This window comes from Mirounga leonina, unplaced genomic scaffold, assembly GCF_011800145.1.
Source record: "Mirounga leonina isolate KUSES-001 unplaced genomic scaffold, KU_Mleo_1.0 Mir_126, whole genome shotgun sequence".
Classification (NCBI taxonomy): domain Eukaryota; kingdom Metazoa; phylum Chordata; class Mammalia; order Carnivora; family Phocidae; genus Mirounga; species Mirounga leonina.
In genome coordinates this window covers 30,555,781-30,574,977 of record NW_023270314.1, presented here as the reverse complement: position 1 = coordinate 30,574,977, position 19,197 = coordinate 30,555,781, and the positions used below count along the sequence as shown (strand labels likewise).

General features: G+C 41.5%; 1 protein-coding gene across 2 annotated transcripts; it reads right to left on the bottom strand.

Moving 5' to 3' along the window:
• Positions 1 to 717: 717 nt before the first annotated feature.
• Positions 718 to 14,661, bottom strand: SLC38A2 (solute carrier family 38 member 2). 2 transcript variants are annotated; one of them, XM_035002813.1, is made up of 16 exons: positions 14,385 to 14,661; positions 13,081 to 13,279; positions 12,710 to 12,791; positions 12,447 to 12,562; positions 9,525 to 9,598; positions 9,343 to 9,435; positions 9,131 to 9,212; positions 7,638 to 7,720; positions 7,154 to 7,212; positions 6,896 to 7,063; positions 6,414 to 6,493; positions 6,200 to 6,300; positions 5,508 to 5,632; positions 4,981 to 5,125; positions 4,769 to 4,866; positions 718 to 3,709 (listed from the first exon to the last, which is right to left on the bottom strand). In XM_035002813.1, exons 2-16 carry the CDS (start codon positions 13,194 to 13,196, stop codon positions 3,611 to 3,613), a joined length of 1,521 nt encoding a protein of 506 aa, XP_034858704.1. In that variant the 5' UTR covers positions 13,197 to 13,279; positions 14,385 to 14,661; the 3' UTR covers positions 718 to 3,610. The 2 variants fall into 2 exon arrangements, with proteins under 2 accessions (XP_034858704.1, XP_034858705.1); XM_035002814.1 differs by lacking the exons at positions 12,447 to 12,562; positions 14,385 to 14,661 and having other exon boundaries at positions 13,081 to 13,231.
• Positions 14,662 to 19,197: the final 4,536 nt, after the last annotated feature.

The window sequence follows — 19,197 nt, the reverse complement described above, 5'->3', positions numbered from 1 at the left end:
CCACAAATAACTCCTTTCCGCTTGATCATTGCGACTGGATTATTCTCTTGCAGATTTCGCTTGCCTTTGCAACCACTCCCAAGCACACCTGCTGTTCCATCTTCCTTTTTGTTTCAGCCCTGGATATTTCACTGTACCTGCCCTAAGCTTCCAAGGCTCTCGGTAGGCCATACCTGAACTACCCCGTGTGTCTTAGCAAGCCCCCTCATAGCTAGTCATATCCAGGGTCGGTCAGATAAACCTCAGCTTGTCTACGGATTGCTCAGTAGCCACAGTGCTTCCTCATGTTCTCTGGACTGGTGCACCTGAGCTGAATTCCTCGGACTTCTTCCTAGACCATTTTTCAGTGCCCCTTACTTTCACCTGTGTGCCCCCACATCGCCTGGGTAGGATTCTGGGTGGGGTGGAGGGGGCATAAAACTGTGGGCTGCCTTCCACATCTGTGGGATCAGACTATAGTCACATTCTCCAGAGAGCTCCCAGATGATCCTGACGCACTCCTGGCCCACCAACAGCAGGCCCAACCCTGGGTCCTTGAGGTGCCTTTTAGCATTTTTCTTATTCCTCTTCACACTTAGTAAACTTTAGGAACGGAAAAACTTTTTTCTGACCATGCTCTTCATTACAATCGTTACCATTACAGGAGACCCACTAAGCTCTGATGGTATAATGCATCAGACAGGGCTTATCCCGTTACCTCAAAAAAAACACAGCTACTCAGGATTAAGCATGTATTTATTTTAGTTCAGTTAAAACAAACATACATTGTTTCATTGAAACGGTGTAGCACTCTTTGCCAGCAAGTCCTAGTGGAACGGTAGGCCTCTAACAATACAGTGGGGGTATTTACACTATATACAGAAAGCTCACACACCCAGGTTCTCAAAGAGCTTTCATTACACTAGATCACATTTGATTCCATTACACTAGATCACATTTTGAAACTACTGCATTTTGAAAATTAGACCTTATTTAAAATTTAAATGAGAGATCTGAATTTGCACCAAGTTTTCATGAAAAAAATGTGATGTTCACCCAGTCTGTTTATTGCAAATACAATTTAAACAATATTTTAAATTTTTAGTGTTTACATAATTAGTCAATTTGTTTATATTGAAATCTCTGTACAGGTACTTTTGGGACAATTCTTATAGATACATGTGAATTCATCAAAATGCAGTTAGGAAACTTACAGGAGTATATACACTTGAACCCAAGACCCAAACCTGACATTATATACATTATATATTACAAATACATATGGACAGACAATGTATGTACAGATTATCATAAATATTGAAAAATAGGTTAGCTTTAATGGATTAATGCTGTTCTATAAATAACATTACAGTTATAACTGAAACATCCATGGAAGACAGTAATGCAAAATGAGGTGTCAGGACAGTGGTTTTAATACTGAAGACTGCTCATTGATGGGAATTCACTGTTTGGGAACCTCAAGGCGGACAAGATAGCTCCAAGAAAATCATGCAATGGAGTTTACCCTAGGCAGTTCGTTTTGAACCTCAAACAGCCAAAAGAGGATTGAAGGAGCCTCCCCACGTCAATTTGCTGTGAGAAGAAAATTCTTTTTTCCATTCCTTCCTGGTTGCCACGGTAGCTTCTCCCACATGAAAGGATGTAAACTGTAGAAAACAACTCTACTTGGTATTCCCTGGCAGGTCTCAGATACAAAATCAGCAATTCTTCCAGGAACTCAAGCAGAAGTGCCAATTCTTGGTCTGAACTAGAGGGGAGGTTCTGGATTTGAAGGGAGTGCCAAAGCCCAATTAAATGAAAGCAGTGCTGTAGAATCCATCTTTTCACTGCCTTTCTGGATGGTCCCCAATCACGTTATTTTTGTAGAAACACAAACGGACCGTTGGTTTCACCCAATGTAGCACTACAAGACGTCTTCCAGTTCCACAAGGGTCTTCACAGACATATCCTGTCTGTACTTGAGTCACATATAATACAAGAATGTGTAACAAAAAACATGTCTGCCATGTTTCTAGCCCCTGCCTAAAACTAAAAATGCTTAGTTTAAGAGGAAACCTTAGAGCCAGAGGACCAATTGATTCCATTATTTGCTTCCCTCAACCACTAATGGAATTATGTATATTAGATTTTAGACATTATGCCTGAAGAGCAAAGTACCACATTATTTAATATATTCACCATACACCATAACGTACAATAAATGTGCTCTTAAAGCCAAGTAATTTTTTCACTTCTAACTGGCATTGAAATGGAAGGGTGAACATGCAGTTGGACCAACTACTTACACTCAGGTTGCACTGTTTTTCCCTAGCTAACCATTTGTTGGATGTAAACAATTCTGTGTTGTACAAGAATGAGATGACAATCCAGTGCAAATTAGTTTTAAAAACTTACTGCATGAGAAACCCAGTGGCCTATTTGAAGAGAACTTATACCAAATATCGGTGAAACCTGTGAATTAGGCCTCTACTGTAGACAAAACATGAACACAACTAAGCCATACGTTATCAAGTAATTCACACTTCCAGGAGGAGATGAGCATTTTGAAAAGTTGTACTCTCTGGATTGAACAGTTTTGGCCTATAGCCATCAAATGCCCACTTTCCACTGCTGGAAGCAATGTCAAAAAAAAGGGCTGGCCCAAAAAACCCAGAGCTGTCAATACATCTCTGGAGACAGATGCAACTGAATAAACCCTGTTTTACCCAATTGCACTATTTGGTACCTCAAAATTAGTTATTTTACTTCCCACAGAAATATCTGCTTTGTATCTTCCATTCTAATAGACTGAAGCCATAAATATTTCAGTCTGAATGAAGCAAATTATTTGGGGCCAGAGAAGAAAAGTGATGAATGAGTTCATCTGATTTGGTATAGCAATAATCAACCAGTTACTCTTTAATGGTGAAATCTGAATGGAAAAAACTATGCTCCTATTCATGGTACAATTTTTTGTTATATCATTTTCTCTAAAAACTTTTTTGGGTTAAAAAAAGTATTTGGCTTATTATGCCTACAAAAAGGCAAATCATTTCACAATACTAGTATTTGTTTTTAAATACCAATGATTTTTTCTTATGGAATTTGTTCACAATTGTTTTTGGATAAAGTTAGAAAGAAAGCCATTTTTTTAAAGTAAAATAGTGCTTCTGAGGTCTTAAAATATTTTTGGTACAAAAAAATAATAGTGTTTTTCTCAATGGTTATTTCAATACTTTGCTGTAAATTAATAAGAATTGTTTCTCACATCGAATGGTTCCATTAGGCACATTCAAGTAAAATCATAAAATATCCAAGTTAAACAATGACACAGCCAAACATGTGGCTTGATAAAAGTTAAGAGTTCGTCCATTCTCTGGAATGGAATAAAATTGTCACTTCCATTAACCCGAGACTCGTGGTTTGGTTGTTAATATCCATTTCTATCATACAGAATAGTCTCTTTAAAAAGAAAAAAAAAAGTTCACTTATTCTGCACTCAGAAGAACCAGCGAGGAATCTGCACTTCAAAAGGAAGTGAAACTGAAAACGTCAGGTGAAATTTCATAGGAAGTTGAGAGTTGACTCAACACTGGCATCAAGTGGACTAGTGGAGTTTTAGCGGCGCCAGTTAATGGCCATCTCCATGGGCATTGTGTACCCAATCCAAAACAATCAAGGCCATGCTTCCGGTCATCACCACTATGCCACTGATCAGGAAGAACAGAGCCTGCAATGAGCACAAAGAGAAAATGATGAGCCAACAAAAAAGCATTCCTTTCTACTTTTAAAAATGGGCTTGTAATCACTAAAATGATGTTGAGTGCTTCACAGAGCTACAGTTTTACCTTGCTAAAGAGATTTAAAACTGTCTGAAGTTACCAAGGGCTCACCTATACTACAAAGTAACTCAGTTTTTGAAACCTTCCAAAATTTTGCTTTTTCATTCCTTTGTCTCAAACGGAAAGGTAAATACTTTTCTTTGCTGAATAAACTACTTCATGTAATAAATAGAACAGGACTAGATTTTTGGGGGGTTTTTTGTTTTTTGCATTTCCTAAAATTTCAAAATTTCAAAAATTTAAGTCACAAAATCAAATCAAAGTCATCCTAAAATGCAGCCTGAGTCAAAGCCAGAGGTTTTTCAAAGAGACATGAGTAAGTTTACTCCTAATTCTACCCCCTTCAAATTACTACCACTATGTATTTTGAATAAAACAAGATGACAGCTGTTTGTTTATAAACAATTTTGGTGCTTTAATCAGACTAGAATTGTAGCAGTGGAAGGACTCAGAGGCAGTCTTTTTCCTAAATAACCTCACCACCAGGATCTTCTGTAATTAACATACCATATTCTTTGTGAAATCACTTTTTATTACACTTTAAAATACATTTTATTACTTTAAAGTATAGTGACAACCCCCCTGTGCTTTGCTTTGAAGACAGTTAGTTCGAAGGCCCAGTTAAGTGTGTGTTGAAGTGGGCAGTCCGACAAATACCAGGTCGACTAATGCTGAAAGCGGAGTCAGTATCTCCACACTGCACATGCGCTCTTTATCTCTATTCCTAGCTCTAAAATATCTCAACCGCTTTCTTGCAATTTACTTAGGCCTCTATTCGAAGGCAAACTTTCACCTTCCCTGCCCCAACCTTCCACCTGTGAAGTATGCCATTGAAGAAATATTCACTAGAACTTAGAAGAAGAGAGCTAAGGGACTAAAATCAGGTGAGGAAATTCTAGTAACTAGAAGATCACTACTGTTTCTGTAAGTCAGAATAGCTCACTCACCCCAATCTTTTGTACAGATTTCATAGGTTCTTTCTTCACTAACTTGATATAGAAGGCAGATGGCAGAATAAAAATCAACATAGCAGCTGCAGACGCCCCTGGAAAAGAACACAGACCACTTCTTGAGAATTCAATGGATCACGTGTCATTCCTTTTTTTAAACTTCAAAATCGCTGATACGGGAAAGAACTCTGACACTTTCTAAAACTTACCAATGAAACCAAAGATATCTCTAATTGTTGGGACGAAGATGACAAGCAAATTGGTAAATGCCAAGATAGACACCGTAATGAGACTATGACGCCACCAACTGAAATCTTTTGCCGCACACAACAGGTGAGTTACAGAACTCCGGATCTGCAAGAACAAACAGACAGAGAAATGAAAACTCCAGCTTCACATTAATGGGGGGAAAAAATTCCCAAATAATAGGGAATGTATCTTAAAAAAAAAAAAAAGAAAGAAAGAAACTTTCTAAATACGTAAATTGTGCCCCTTCCTCTACTGCTATTTCCTTAATATCTGAACAGTGAAAGATCATTTTAGGTCTTCAATTATGGGAAAAAATTACCCAGGATGTTTTGAAAATCTAGAAAATAAAGAAATCCCTTCAAACCACCATCAACTTGGTATTGCTCTAGTAGTGTTTCCCTTCTCACAGAAGAGGAAAATCTCACAAGTCTTCACATGTTTAAAAACTCATTCCTGGCGAGCGGAAGGAGGGCGGGTGATTACTTACCGGGAAGATGACTACTGGTACCGTCAGGGTGACAGCCACCAGCACGGCCAAACGAACAACGAGAAGAAGAATATCACTTCCCATGATGGTAGAGTAGGTATGAAGCAACTCTGACTCAACGTGTTCTATGGGGAAAGATAAAGGAAAAAAAAGCTTCAAGTGAGCAGTTTCCTCTAGAGATTAGGTGGGAAATCTAACTTACAGCAAATTTGCACCAAAGTTATTAGCTACTCACAAAACGACTATAAACTAAGAGGCTAATCAGATTAATTTGGAATTAGGGTTAATGCAATTAAAATAACATTGAAGGAAAATTTTCCTAAATACCAAGTAGAGATTTAGCCACATGACCCCCATCAAAAACAACAGGAGCTAAACAGCTAAATCCCATGGTCTGGCTTACAGTTTGTGTTGTAGAATTTGAAGGTGACTGGAAGAGGAGATAGACAGCATGAACTCAGATGCAAGCACGTCATATAAAAACGCCACCAAGTGACTAATTATATGAACTTGGGCTTGAGAAATTACTGATTAATAAAGAGACTATAGGAAATTCTAAGCTCTCAATTCAGTTTCTCATCCCAAGTAGGAAATACACCGAAACAGATCGAATTTAAGTGATCGATTATACACGTGCAAGTATCAATTTTATTTCACGAAGTGTTTTTTCCTGAAATCTAGACATTATTTACCGTAAAATGTCAGGTATCCAAAAAGGGCAGCAAGCAGGTACATGAGAAACATGGCGAAAAATGAAATCTTGGACACATTCATCATTCTTCTACGGCTGCGACTACGTAAATTCAAAGAAAAATACAAATATATACTTGAGCAGTACTTATAGCAAAATCTAATATTTTTCTAACTTTCCCAATAAATTTATATAAAAATAGGTAAAGCACTCACCCTTTGAGTTCTTCGTAAATGGGAAGGATAGCAGGATGACAGACAAATGAAAAGGTCAAAATTGGCACAGCGTAGACAGTCTGCAAAAAATGTAAAAATTTACTTAAAATCCCATGTAACACACTTGGGTCATCACAGTTCTGCACTTTGTATTTTATAGTAACCAATTTTAGAATCAAACCCTAAAAGTTTCCCTTGCATAATTAGATTCCCTTCTTTTAATCTGTTCACTAAGTGTGATCAACATGCTAACGTCAGATTGTGTCAATTATTAACATCATAGAATTATTTCATTTCCGTTCTCCATCCATTTTAAGATATAAACTAATGCTTTCTTCTCAGTCTTCAATAATTCATGTTTTCTGAAGATTATCTATTACCCCTCCTCCCTTTACCTTGGGAGTTATTTTTAAATGTCCTGTGGATAGTATCCCTCTCTTCTTCCCTAAAATCTTAAGAAAATAAAAATTGTATTTAGTTACCTGTGAGTTGAAGATGAAATAATGTGGTCTGCAAGAATCATCGTCAGTCATATTAAATACCATCTCAGGTGCAAAAGCCGTTGGCCGTGTTAAGGTGCTGTTCAGCGTCTCATTAATTATCAAACCAACTTCCACAGGGCAAGGAATCTGAAATTTCTTGCAAATCACCTGAAAACATATTATTTTGCATTTGTTAAACTAAGTAACATGACTGGGCTCATAAACAAATCTCTAGCTTTAAAGAAGAGTTTTACCTACCACGATCAGGAAGAACATCATACACAATAAGGAAAGGCCACTGGTATATCCCAAATATCCTGTAAGGGAGGCAGAAATTATTACTTTAATGTAACAAATTTCAGGCAAATATATTTTCTCAACTTTCAGGCAGTAACTTGATTCTGCCTGAAAGACTAGTATGAATACAATATTCAATTTCTAATTCTTATATACTGAGGTATAGAATTACTTTAAAATATTTGCTAATAACTAAACTAAAGACACTTTCATTTTGTATTATTATTTATAAAGTGCAAATACTATCAAGTGTCAACAAAATATTCTGGCCTCTCCTGGTAGCCACCTGCTAGGATTTTGAAAGGCCTTTTGAAAGGTGTATACACAGCCGCTCCCAAAGTTATGTTTTTGGGGCCTTTTAAAAAGCTTTCAATTTCTACTAAGAGAAAGCCAACTAGCTAGTAAGAGGCTCATTTCAGTTCTCTTTAGAGATGGGTTTACTCACCTAAATTTCTCAGCAGTGACAAAGGAAGAATGAGCACCAGCGACACAAGCAAAACCAAATAGTCACCGTTCAGATACCACAATCTGAATTAAAGAAAAGAAACACAAGGTCAAACCAACCATGAAAATCCCCAGAATACTACACACATCTTACTGGACTCATTTCATAGAGATACTATAAAAATAAACACACAAAAAGGCAGGTCTGGAAAATGCACTGCTTATTCACAAAAAGCCTACAGACAGGAATAAATGTCTAACTCTGTGCTAGCTGAATATTCACACAGGTTAGAGATGGGGTATGAACAGTGTAACTTTTGTCCCACTGTTTGCTCTGGGAAGGCTGCCAGCTGATTCATAACATAAAATGCTTCTTAAAGGCTTGATACTAATGTAGGGAACAAAGCAGCGTTGTTAAGCCAGTAATCTTATCTTGAAGCATTTTTAGGAGAATTGTACACCAACTCGGTCATAGCTTTAGCTTGCCAATTTTTAATGCTAGAAACAAGCAAATTTAAAACAAATTTCTTTCAGACATTAGCAAATGTAATTATTAAAAACTCAAACAAGGAAATTTTTTCATACTTAGGTAAAACACATAGGCAAAGACAAACAACAAAACCCAATCCCCCCAAACCAGGATTTATTCCAGGTTGTCAAGAGTATGTTGTGACACCTTGACCCACCTTGGCTCCAAAAATAGTCAAAAAGGTCCCTTCTGAACTTAAAAGAAAATATTACCCATGTCTCCTCTAGGAGTTCTAGCAATGTCTTTTCCTTTCCAGGTAATCAACCATACCCTCTTTTAAATCACTATTTTCAAATTAATTGTCCTGTGATTCCACTCCGCTTACTTACTTCAGCAACAGAGACCCCACAGAAAACTAATGTTTAAAGATCAGCTTATTAAATTTCTAAAGCCAAAGAGATAACCACACTTCTCTATTTTGAGATAATGAGCTGCAAGTAAGTGGGGAAGTAAATTGCCCTTCCCCGTGTTTACTTTAGATAAAAACCTGTTAGTCCACTGGGAGGAAGAACTGTGCTACAAGGATAAGGTTTCTACAACATGGCCATACATTTTCTGGTCTTATGCATTTAAACAGATTAAGTTTTAAGAGTTTCAAATTTATAAAAAAAATCAGGATTGATTTGAAATGTAATTCAAAGCTTCAACCTGACTTAGGTTAGACTTTGTGTTACTCAGCTACAATTTCTTCGAGAATAAATATCAAGAGAAAGTTAAGCTCTAGAAAACCTGCTTTCACACACAGGTTAGAGAAATTATTATCCAGAATTACAGCACGAGCTTCGATCTTTGGTCTTTCATTCTTAAGACTTCAAATCAGTCTATGAGGGACTTCTTGGTCAATTTCAACAGGTGCATTTACAAAAAATAATTTATTGATAATTATCTTGTATCAACTTTGATAAAATGTATCTAACCACTTTAGACTATAATTTTTCTTATGAGTAACCTTACTTAGCACCTACCCAGTTGTATCTTCAATGTTCATTAATGACTGGATCACCAAAGGTAACTCATATTTCACTATGAAGAGGTAGCTTGACATAGCTGGAGGAAAACAAAATTATACCATTACAAGTGCAAAATGTGGCATGTGACACCAAAAGTAACGTGTCACCACTCTGTGCTACATAAAGAGCAAAAAGTGTACCCAAATCACCTTTAAAAAAATTCTTACCTCCAATGTTCTGCATTGTAATTGATCCAGAGGCTGCAAGCTTTCCAACTAATCCAAATGCTTTATGTCCCAACTGTTCATATAATAAAGACCCTAAAATATGAAGAACACAGAAGCATGAGGGAAGGAAGAAAATCCTGACAGGCCTAATTGTTTTAGAAATATCAAGAATGCTACCATACCTCCTTCATTGGCAGTTTTCAGAAGGAGATGAACAGAATACAGGGAAAATATTGACACAAATGTCAAGAGAATTCTGATGAGAGAAGGAAAAGGCACAGGGTTATAAATAAGCATAGCTATATTTAAAGACCATTCTTTTGCTCATTATCAAAACATTAAATATGGAACGTGTCCTGATATTTCTGTGCTAGACAGAAAGCCCCTAAGAACTGGTGTTTACCATCCTGGCTAGAGTGTCAACATCTTCTCTCAGCCTGGTACTAAGAACTCGCATCATGTCTCAGGTGTTAGTTCTACGGTACTGGTTAAGAGCTGGGGTTTACCCGCTGCATCCAATGTGTCAGGAGACCCAGGAAAGCTTAACTTTAAGGTGGTGGAGTTATGAGACTTATAATTTGGTTCTGGCACCATATGTTCTTGCCACTTCTCTGCATTTTAATAGTTCCTTTTATCTGTAAAATGATGGTAATGTCTGCCAGTAAAAATCCAGCGCACAAGGCACTTGTGAAATCCAACTGAGACAGGTTCAGGAAAGACCTTGAGATCGCTTGGACTACATAAATAAGAGAAATGGGACTACGAAGGGAGAGTGATACGAACATTGGAAGCATCAGGCACAGCTTAACAAACAATTGGGCACAAGTCAGAGAAGTAATCACTGAGACAACAGACTATACTGCACGCCATGGTGTGGAATACAGGCCCAGGGTCATGACGAAGTTAAACAATGCCTGTGCTAGAACAAGGAACCCATCAGTCGGACTGGAGCAGCTCTTCGCTCCATAGATAGGGAGGGAACTAGAGGTTCCCTAATGTCACTTAGTTTTCCTTTAAGGATACAAATTCTCTCTCATTTCAGATTTCCTTTCCTCCCCTCCTGGGCAAGCCAAAGAAAATATGGATTTCTTTCTATTAAAAACAACAAGAAAAATATCAGGGAAACCCATAGAAGAATCTGCAAACAAGATGGTTACTTTTTTTGATTCTGTACAGGAAAACTGAATCCGGTACCACAGAAGGTCTGGCAAAGGAACTGAGCTCTGTTAGTTAAAATATAGGCGGTGGCATTGAACTGCCATTCTAACGCCAAAACCTTTATGGGGCCTAATCAAAGGTGGAAAAATGACACCATTGGCCTTACCTCTAACTGAACAAAGCTGTTACTTTAATCAAAAACAGTCTTCAAAGTATGCTGACAAATTCAGTCCTCCTTTCTTACACTGAGATTATAATGAGGGGTGAAGGGACTTCATAACCTTTGAGGTCACTTTCAAGCTCAAGGCTGAGTCTGCCTAGTATGGTTAGCTAGAGCTGTTTAACCGCACTGTGACAGCCACATGGCTTCTGGCCCATTTATCTCTACATCCTCTAAATATACCTTGTAAAATACCAATGGGATTAAAACTCCCTTCTGCACTTTTGATGTTATTTAACCATTTATTCAAAGGGTTAATCGAACACATAGACCTTATTGAAGTATAATTTCAAAGGTGCAAGGGTAACATCAGAATTTTGCTGTCACTTATGAAAGAGGTGCCATTTTATCTCATGTTAACTATAACCACACTGGCAGCATTTAAAGAGGGTCTCCAGTTGTTATAGTAAGAGTCAGGAAGTATTTTGGAATATTTAACAATGAGGCCATTCAAGTTCCCCAGTAAAAACTTTAAAACTCTAGGGTCCTTCCTATGTAAATTCCTTCATCTTAGTAAAAGATCTCAGAAAGCTTCATGCTAATAAAGCAAACTGCTGGAATCCTAGCTTCCAATGTTCAAAGCCAGGCTTAACTTCAGTACAGCTCAGTTCTGCTTCACCCACAAAGCAGAACTTTGCAAAGGTCTGCTTTTCTTTTCATGAACATTCTATTCTGCTGGAGAAAATCACTTGAGTAGATGGCACCAGTCAGCTAACTAAAACACATCTGTCACAACGGGACAATTCCCTGCTCCCTGTAAGGTGTGGTTTCTTCATCTGCGCAATAAGTCACCCTATCTTCCACAGAAACTGCCTTACCAGGGGCTCCTGGGTAGTTAAAATTAACAGCTACAATACAAATATCATTGAAAATGTATATTCAAATTCACATGTATTTTTATTTTGTACCTTTTTCCCCTTGGAAATAGGGTTCCTACTTTTCTTATTATATCTGAGAATCAGTGACCCCACACAGTGGTTGAAGAACCACTGCTCTAAAGTCTTCTATTGCTCCAAAATCCTATTCTAGGCATTTATGCTAGAAAGCATAGGAATAAATCATTTTAACTGGGCAACTAGGGAAAAGAACATTTAAAAGCAGGTACTTATTAAAATATTTATTTTTTTGCTATGGCATGTGGCAATCACACAGACCTGGAAGAAATAAATATTAGAACAAAACCAAAAAATCCCCCCAACATATGGGTGTCTTTTCAGTGTCCAGAAAGTTATGACTCACTTTTCTTAGAACATGTTCTAGGTTAAGCAAATACCACCACACCCTATATATTCTAAAAAGTCTGTTTGCACTATGCAAAGGTTCTTGGGGAGACTATGTCAATTTATAAACTGACCTGGATGTACCGTGCTTATTAATATTTTTTGCTTCCCTATTTTCCCAGAACAAATAACTACCTTGGATTTATCAATAGTTCTTTTTAAACATCCAACCCCTGTTACAACTTCGTTTTAACTATTCCCATTGACTTAAATACTTTTGGTTTAATTATCAGTTTTCAGTGTTGTCCTATTTCTAATTGGCTTTCTTGATATCATGCAGTTAGATACTAGAATAAGGAGGTTTTTGGATTTCTAATTTTAAATTTCACACAAATGATTTTTAAGTCAACTATTTCGACTGTAAATTCCGTCTCTGGAGCCATAAGTTTTATGTTTTATCATATTAACTGCCCTGCATGGCAGACTCACTACTTACACATACTTACATAAAAAGAGCAATTCCAGTATTAGCCATGGCATAAGAAAGCCCAAGGATTCCACTGCCCACAATCGCATTGCTCAGATTAAATACTGACATTCCAAAGGAAGTAGTACCTGGATGCTACATAGAGGGAAAACGATAACCAAACATATAACAATAATTAAATGGAGAAAACCAGCTTTGGGCAAGTTAGATTGAAATCTAAAAGTAAAACTATTCTTTTACTCCATAAAGCCACAGACACACAAATTGCTATTTTCAACTTACAAAGTCTGTTTCATACTTCTTCTTCCCCAAATTTGATTCAAGTAAAAAGTTCTGGTTTTCAGGATCTACATCTGCATAATGGCTGTGAGGGAAAAAAAGGAATTCTCAGTCGTCTTGAAACATACAACGGAATGCTCTGACACAAACTGCCTTTAGGTGTCACACACCCTCCCAGAAATGCGTGTTAAGTAGGAGTCGACTTTCACAAGAGATACTGTCAATGCGACAATCGGATACTCTTTCAGAGATTACACACTCTCCAAATACTACGGTAAATTACCGCAACCAAAGCAGAGTCCTAGGTAAAGAACCCCTGACCCCCGCAAGGCGTTTAAGAAAGAAAAAAAAAAAAAGCACACAACTTCTCCCACCTTTTCAGAGCTGCTTGCTTGGTGGGGTAGGAGTAGTTGAAGTCGCTGTTGGAACTGTAGCTGCTGCTGTCCTCATCCGGGGAAATACTGAACCTTCCCATTTCGGCTTTCTTCATGCTGGCACCGGGAGGAATAGAGGGTGCAGCGAGGAACACTGGGCTCCTTTTGTCCTTGGCTGTGCACCGGCCCGCGCGGCTGCCTGCGAAGGTAGAGGCGGCGCGTCAAGACTGCGGCGCCCGCCCGCCGTGGTCACGTGACGCCGCCGGGAGGCGCAGCGCGGCTGATTCATCCCCGGCCAGGCGAGTGGAAAAGTACCAGCTGAGCGCGAGGGGCGGGGGCGCGCCGAGGGGCGGAAAAGTACAGACAGCGGAGCCGCGAAGAACAAAGATGGTCCCGCCGCGGCGATGCGCCCGCAGAGGCCCGCGCCCTCCGGACCCCCAGGCCCCTCTCCAGAGGATTTTAGTATTGCACCCTCTCCATTATCCCAAGTCTGAGGGGAGGGGTGCACGGGGGCTCTGTTTCGGCTTTCCTCCAGCCTCTCTGGTCATGCACAGGCATGCAGGGCACACATCCCACCCCGTTTCTAGCATTTGCAATGGCAATGCGCGTAATCCGTCTTTTCATGCCCGGAGTCCCCACATGGGGAAATGCCTCTGCGGCAGAGAGCGGACTCCAAGGGGGCAGAAAGGGCTGACATGGGTCCTCTCCCGAAAAGGGGAGAACGCCCGTTCCTCGGCGACCAGAGGCGCCGAGAGTTTGTTTACACGCGCACGCCCGTGCCCTCGAGCACACTAGTCTACAGGCATTTGGCTCGCGAGCGCTTCGCCCGGCCGGCCACTCCTATGCCCGGAAAAGAAACTGATGCAATATCGATCTCCGATTATCAAATGTTCCTGGCCCGTCTTCCCCAATCGTGGCCTCTGTATACCAGAAGCCCGAACCTTCCTCCGCTGCCCCCATATTCCAGGCCCCCTCGATCTAATTTTTTAATTAATGCAAATCAGTCACAAGACTTGCCGCAGCGGAGCCGCGCGGCCGGGCTGGTTCCCCTCCCCCTAACGGGAAGATGCGGCTCCGCTCGCGGCGGGTACGCGGCCCCCGCGCCGCGCCCCTCCCCCGCCCGAAGAGTGCGGCGACCCCCGTAGGGGCCGGAACCGAAGGCGAGTCCCGCCGACCGGACACGCCACTGCCGGGAGGAAACAACCTCCGCAGCTACCTTCCCGCCGCGGCCCCTCCCGGACGCCCCTCCCCCACTCCCGCCCGGGGCCCCGCGTCCTTCGCACAGACGCCCCCGCGCGCGTTACCTCGGTGGTCTCCGCTCCTGTATCCGGGAACGTCACGCAAACGCCTTCGGTGGGTTTTTCTCGGCTAACAAAAATCGTAAAACAAAAACCAAAACCAACAATAGGCAGGAGAAATAATTTTAATTAAAAAAAAAAGAAATGGCAAGTTGTTGCCACCCCAGTCGTCCGGCGTCCGCCGTCTCGAGGGAAAGGTGCAAGTGTGCGGGAACGCGTGGTCCGGCTGCGGGCGCTGCTGTGGGGAAGACGCTCCGGGACGGCGGTGTCGCGCGGATATGGTTCTGTCTGCCGGGCAGCGGGTTTTAGCGGCAGCTCAGGAGGACGCGTCAGGGGGCGGGGCCGCGGCCGCCCGGGTGCCTTCTCTTTGTGTATCAACACTACCTGGGCTCCGCCCCCGGCCCGCCCGGGCCCGCAGACCCCGCCCCCTGCCCTCCCACCCCTCCTCCCCCCCACCCGGCCCACTCGGGCGGCCGGCCCCGCCCGCTGGCGTCCCCCCCCCTGGGGCAAAGCCAGACCCCCTCTCTCAGGTCTCCTGGTCAGCCCCGAAAGACCCCCCCCGCCCCCGCCATGCTTCCCTTGGCCAGTTCATTTCAACCTCGATAGGTGCCCAACACATGCGGTTGTCTTTCCGGAGCTTTCTCTTCAATCCCTTCCGTCCGAGTTACCAGCAGTCTTTGCTTTCTCCTCAAGGATTTTTGGGGACACATCCCGCCCACCCAACCCTTTCCTGCCTGTTATTTTTGTGATTTACTTGGGGTTTTTCTCTCGCAAACTTGGACTAATGCAGCAACGTTGTCTCCATGGTCGGTTTCCGTTCTCGTTCTTTCTTCTCCAACTAGACCTGCTCTCTTCAAAACTAGCCTGGCGGGGTCAGTTGGCAGCTGCATTTCGGTCTATCCTTTTTGTACGAACGTGGAAAACCCTACTAGGGGAAATGCTACATCCTGACCAGCAAGCCAGACCCCTTGAAAGGAGATCCTGGTTTGGGCCTCGGGTTGGGGGGGGGTCCCTCGCTTTTGAGGAGATGTAGGAGTGCCCAGTTTTCCTTTTTGCAGACACGTTTCACTCATTCCACCACCCTCGACCCAATTTGAGAGCTCTTCTCGCCCTCCTCGCCTTTTACAAAGGCGCTGGCTCCACTGGAATGCTGGTCTGGGAGACTTTCTCCCGAGCCGGTCCTTCCTTTCCGGTGGTGATGTGGTCTTGCTGAGCCAGGCAACTAGGGGGCCCCTTCGCTGCGGAATCCTCTGCGCAAAGGAAACAGTCCATCCCTTGCTGGAAACAAAGGCCCCTTAGGAGAAATGCTTGTTGAATGAATGAATAAACAAACGAGTTTGACCTACTGCTCTCTTCCTTTTGGGGACGTGGGAGAGATTGGGCAGGGCATAGAGGAAAGGGTTGGGTGTGATCACAATTTTTGCTTTCAATGTTTTCCTGAGGAAATCTGTACAGCTGTCTATTTCCGTGGCACGTGAGGCTGCGGGTGTCCTGGGCTTGCACCAGTGTTCATGATTGACAAGGGAGGACCCAATTTCCCCTTTGCGCTCCTCGGGTCCCCAACCCTTGTGTTGGTCAGACCAGTCCCACCTAAACAATACTCTTTCTTGCTTTCGCGCCCAACTTTCCCCTGACCATCCCTCGAGGCTTAGTCACTGAGCCTCAGGCCGGCCCCCTCTTTTTGCACGAATTGTTCTCTAAACCATGTGGTGCTGGGCTTTTTAAACCTGTGCTGTCTTGTACTCAAAATTGTTCCAGTTTGTAGTCTGGTCTCCCCAGGGAGACTGTGAACTTCCCCAAGGTAGGTTTGGCATTTGACACACAATCAGGGCTGAAAAAACTTACCTTTCTTCCACATTCGTTCCCTAATAAAACCAATCAACTCTTGTCAGGAGAGCAATCTTAGCGGTGGGTTAGAGAGGACTCCCTGCAAGTTTCTTTATATCAGGTTTCAACTGATAAAAATCAGAAGGTCTTAAACCGCTGTTTCATCCAGGTGAGTCCCCTTGCCCAGTCAGATGTGCTAAGGAAGCCCTCAGGGTTGGTGGTTTTGGTTGGCAAGTTGCACCCGCACAGCTGGATCTCTTGTCCTTTGGACTTTTTGGTGGTTTGTATTGCAACACATACTTTAGAGAACCTGTAAAATTAAGGGTGTATGTATGCGTGTTTGTGTGTGTGTGTGTGTTGAGGGAAGGACTGTAATCTTGTTCTGACCTCTGTATTAGAACCTGAACAGTAAATGGTGAAAAAAAAAAAAAAGAGGGGGAGGTATTGAAACATCTGCTTTTCTTTTGCCGGTTTTTCAAAGGCCAATCTGAGGTGCATCTGTTAACTCAAGTGGCTTCCAACTGAGGCCTGATATGCTTTGGCTAAAATGCGTGGGACACAGTGCCCTTTCCCAATTTCTGGGAGCCTGTGCTGCCCAATGCTTGTTGGTTAGAAGTGCTACAATTTTGCTTAATTTCCAAGCTAATGTTTTAGAAGAATGTTTTTCAAACTGCGGCATGGAACACAGTGGCGGATAGAGATGAATTCAGTGGATTACTATGAGCTTTTTTTCTTGAGTGCTGTGGAACAAAATAGAATAAAAGATACCACTATGCTATATATAGTAATGCTAAGTACTATTCCATAAAACTTTAATTTTGATTTATACATATGTATATATTCTGAGTTGTGATGTAAAATGTATTTCTTACTGTGGGTTGGGATCAAAGAATTTTGAAAGCTACTGAAAGCAAACCTATCCTATGACAGAAAAATAATCACAAATATCAGCTGTCAATTTTGAATTTTCAGAAATGCAGTCAAGGTAGATTGTTAGAACTTTCTAGTGAAGATACTTGTCTTCTGTAGAATTATTTGACCATTATGACCTAATAAAATACAGAGGTTTTGTTTCCCCGGGGGCATAAGGAATTGATATTCCCAAATGGTTGTTAAACAACTGGTCTTTAGGATGTTCTTCAAAATTCTATTTATCCAGCATTTTACTTTGCCCAAAGTGGGCTTAAATACTAAATATGCTTCTTTCTATCCTCCATTTCCAACCAAATCTTTTGTTTTCTTCCTTCCTTCCTTTTTTTTTTTTCTTTAATTTGGGAGGGCAGGGGCAGAGAAAGAGGGAGAGAATCTCAAGTAGACTCCCTGCTGAGCAGGCAGCCAGATGTGGGGCTCAATCTTACCACCCTGAGATCATGACCTGGGCAGAAATCAAGAGTCAAACGCTTAACTGACTGAGTCACCCAGGCACCCCTAAATAGTTCCGTTTGTAGGTTGGCTTTCATGGCTTTCTTTGATCTGGCCCTAGCCTATATTTCTATCCCTATCCTTTAGTTTTCCTTGTGGTAGGCAGCTGCCTGCCATTACTGTATATCTAAACTTTATCTTTCCTTTGAGGCGCAGCTTAAATACCACACCTTTCATTAATTTTTCTTGATTAGATGCTGCCATTTGAAACTGATCTCATTCTACTTTGAACTTAGTGCTTTGTAAGTATCTTTTTGTGGGCTGCTTTTTGTGTTGTCTATGTAACAGATTTTATGTTAGTGTCTTTTCAGGGTAGAATCTGACTAATCATACCCAGCCTAGTCGCTTGTAAAAAGAAGGTACTTTCTGAGTTGATGGGTGAATTAAATAAGTTTTTTCTCTATGATACCTGTCTCTACCTGGATTGTATTTATTTATTTGTTTATCTCCCTCACTAGAATGTAAGCTCTGTGAAGGCTGGAATTTAATCTTGTGAAAATTAATAAAGGGAAACCTCACTAATGTGGGTTTGGGATGCTAGAACGGGAGGCTGGTAGGGGGTGTTGGTACGACTCAACGTCAATTATGAAAAGAATTGTCAATTATAGACCCAACAGAAGAATCCTCAACAGGCCCCAACATGAGAAGATGTACATTGCATTTTCTTCAAGAAATTAACTACCCTTGTAACTCAGTGGATGAGAAACTGTCATCACTTGAACTCTTGCTTCTCTCCATTGGACTCTTGTTCAAAACAACCCCTCCCAACTTCCTCCTTCTTCTCCATAAAGTAAGGTTCCCCTCTTTTGTTTGTTGGACTTGCCTATGGTTTTTCCTTGGCTTGCCTGACCCAGATTGTAATTCTCTGCCATTCCCAAATAAACCCATCTTAACTGGCAGTTGTATTTTTAAGGTTAACAATCTGCTTTGATCACTGTTGGCTCCAGCACCTAGAACAGTGCCGGACAATACATTTTTGTTGAGTGAATAAATGCAGGAGTAAAGCGTTTTGAGCTTCTCTAGGACCAGAGGAAACATACTATCTAGTTTATCTAAAGGGCATCTATCTTATCCCTTACTGGCCAAAACAGAACTCTTGATTTCCCTAGCAAAACTGTTCCTCTTCTACCTTTTACAGGTTCGAAAAATAACACCACCATTCATAAGGAAGCTTAGGCCCCAGACCACGGAGTCATCTTGAGCCCTGCTTTTCCTCAAATATCCAATCCCATCAGCAAATCTTGAGGGCTCTGCCTCCAAACAAATTCAGAATCCTGCCACTTCTTACCATCTCCACTGTTCTGGTCCTAGTCCAAGGGACTGTCACCTCTCTCCTAGATCACTGCAAAAGCCACAGTCTAACTCATCGCTGGGCTTCCATTCTCTACCCAGCCGTCAGAAAGACCTCAGAACAGAAATAAAATCCCTTAAATAATGAAGGGATAAGTTATTTCCCTTCCTTTAAACCCCTCCAGTGACTGCTCATGGCACCCAGAATAAAATCCATATTCCTCACTCACCATGGCATGACCTGGTTGTGCCCTTTGCCTACCTCCTCGGCCTCATCTCC

Bases quoted from the DNA above. Each gene is read 5' to 3' on its own strand.
- SLC38A2 (XM_035002813.1), bottom strand. From the start codon at position 13,196: ATGAAGAAAGCCGAAATGGGAAGGTTCAGTATTTCCCCGGATGAGGAC. The intron at 6,301-6,413 runs GTGAGTGCTTTA...GAATTTACGTAG, and splicing joins ATTTACGAAGAACTCAAAGG to TCGCAGCCGTAGAAGAATGA. The intron at 5,633-6,199 runs GTAAATAATGTC...CTTTCCCCATAG, and splicing joins TGGATACCTGACATTTTACG to AACACGTTGAGTCAGAGTTG.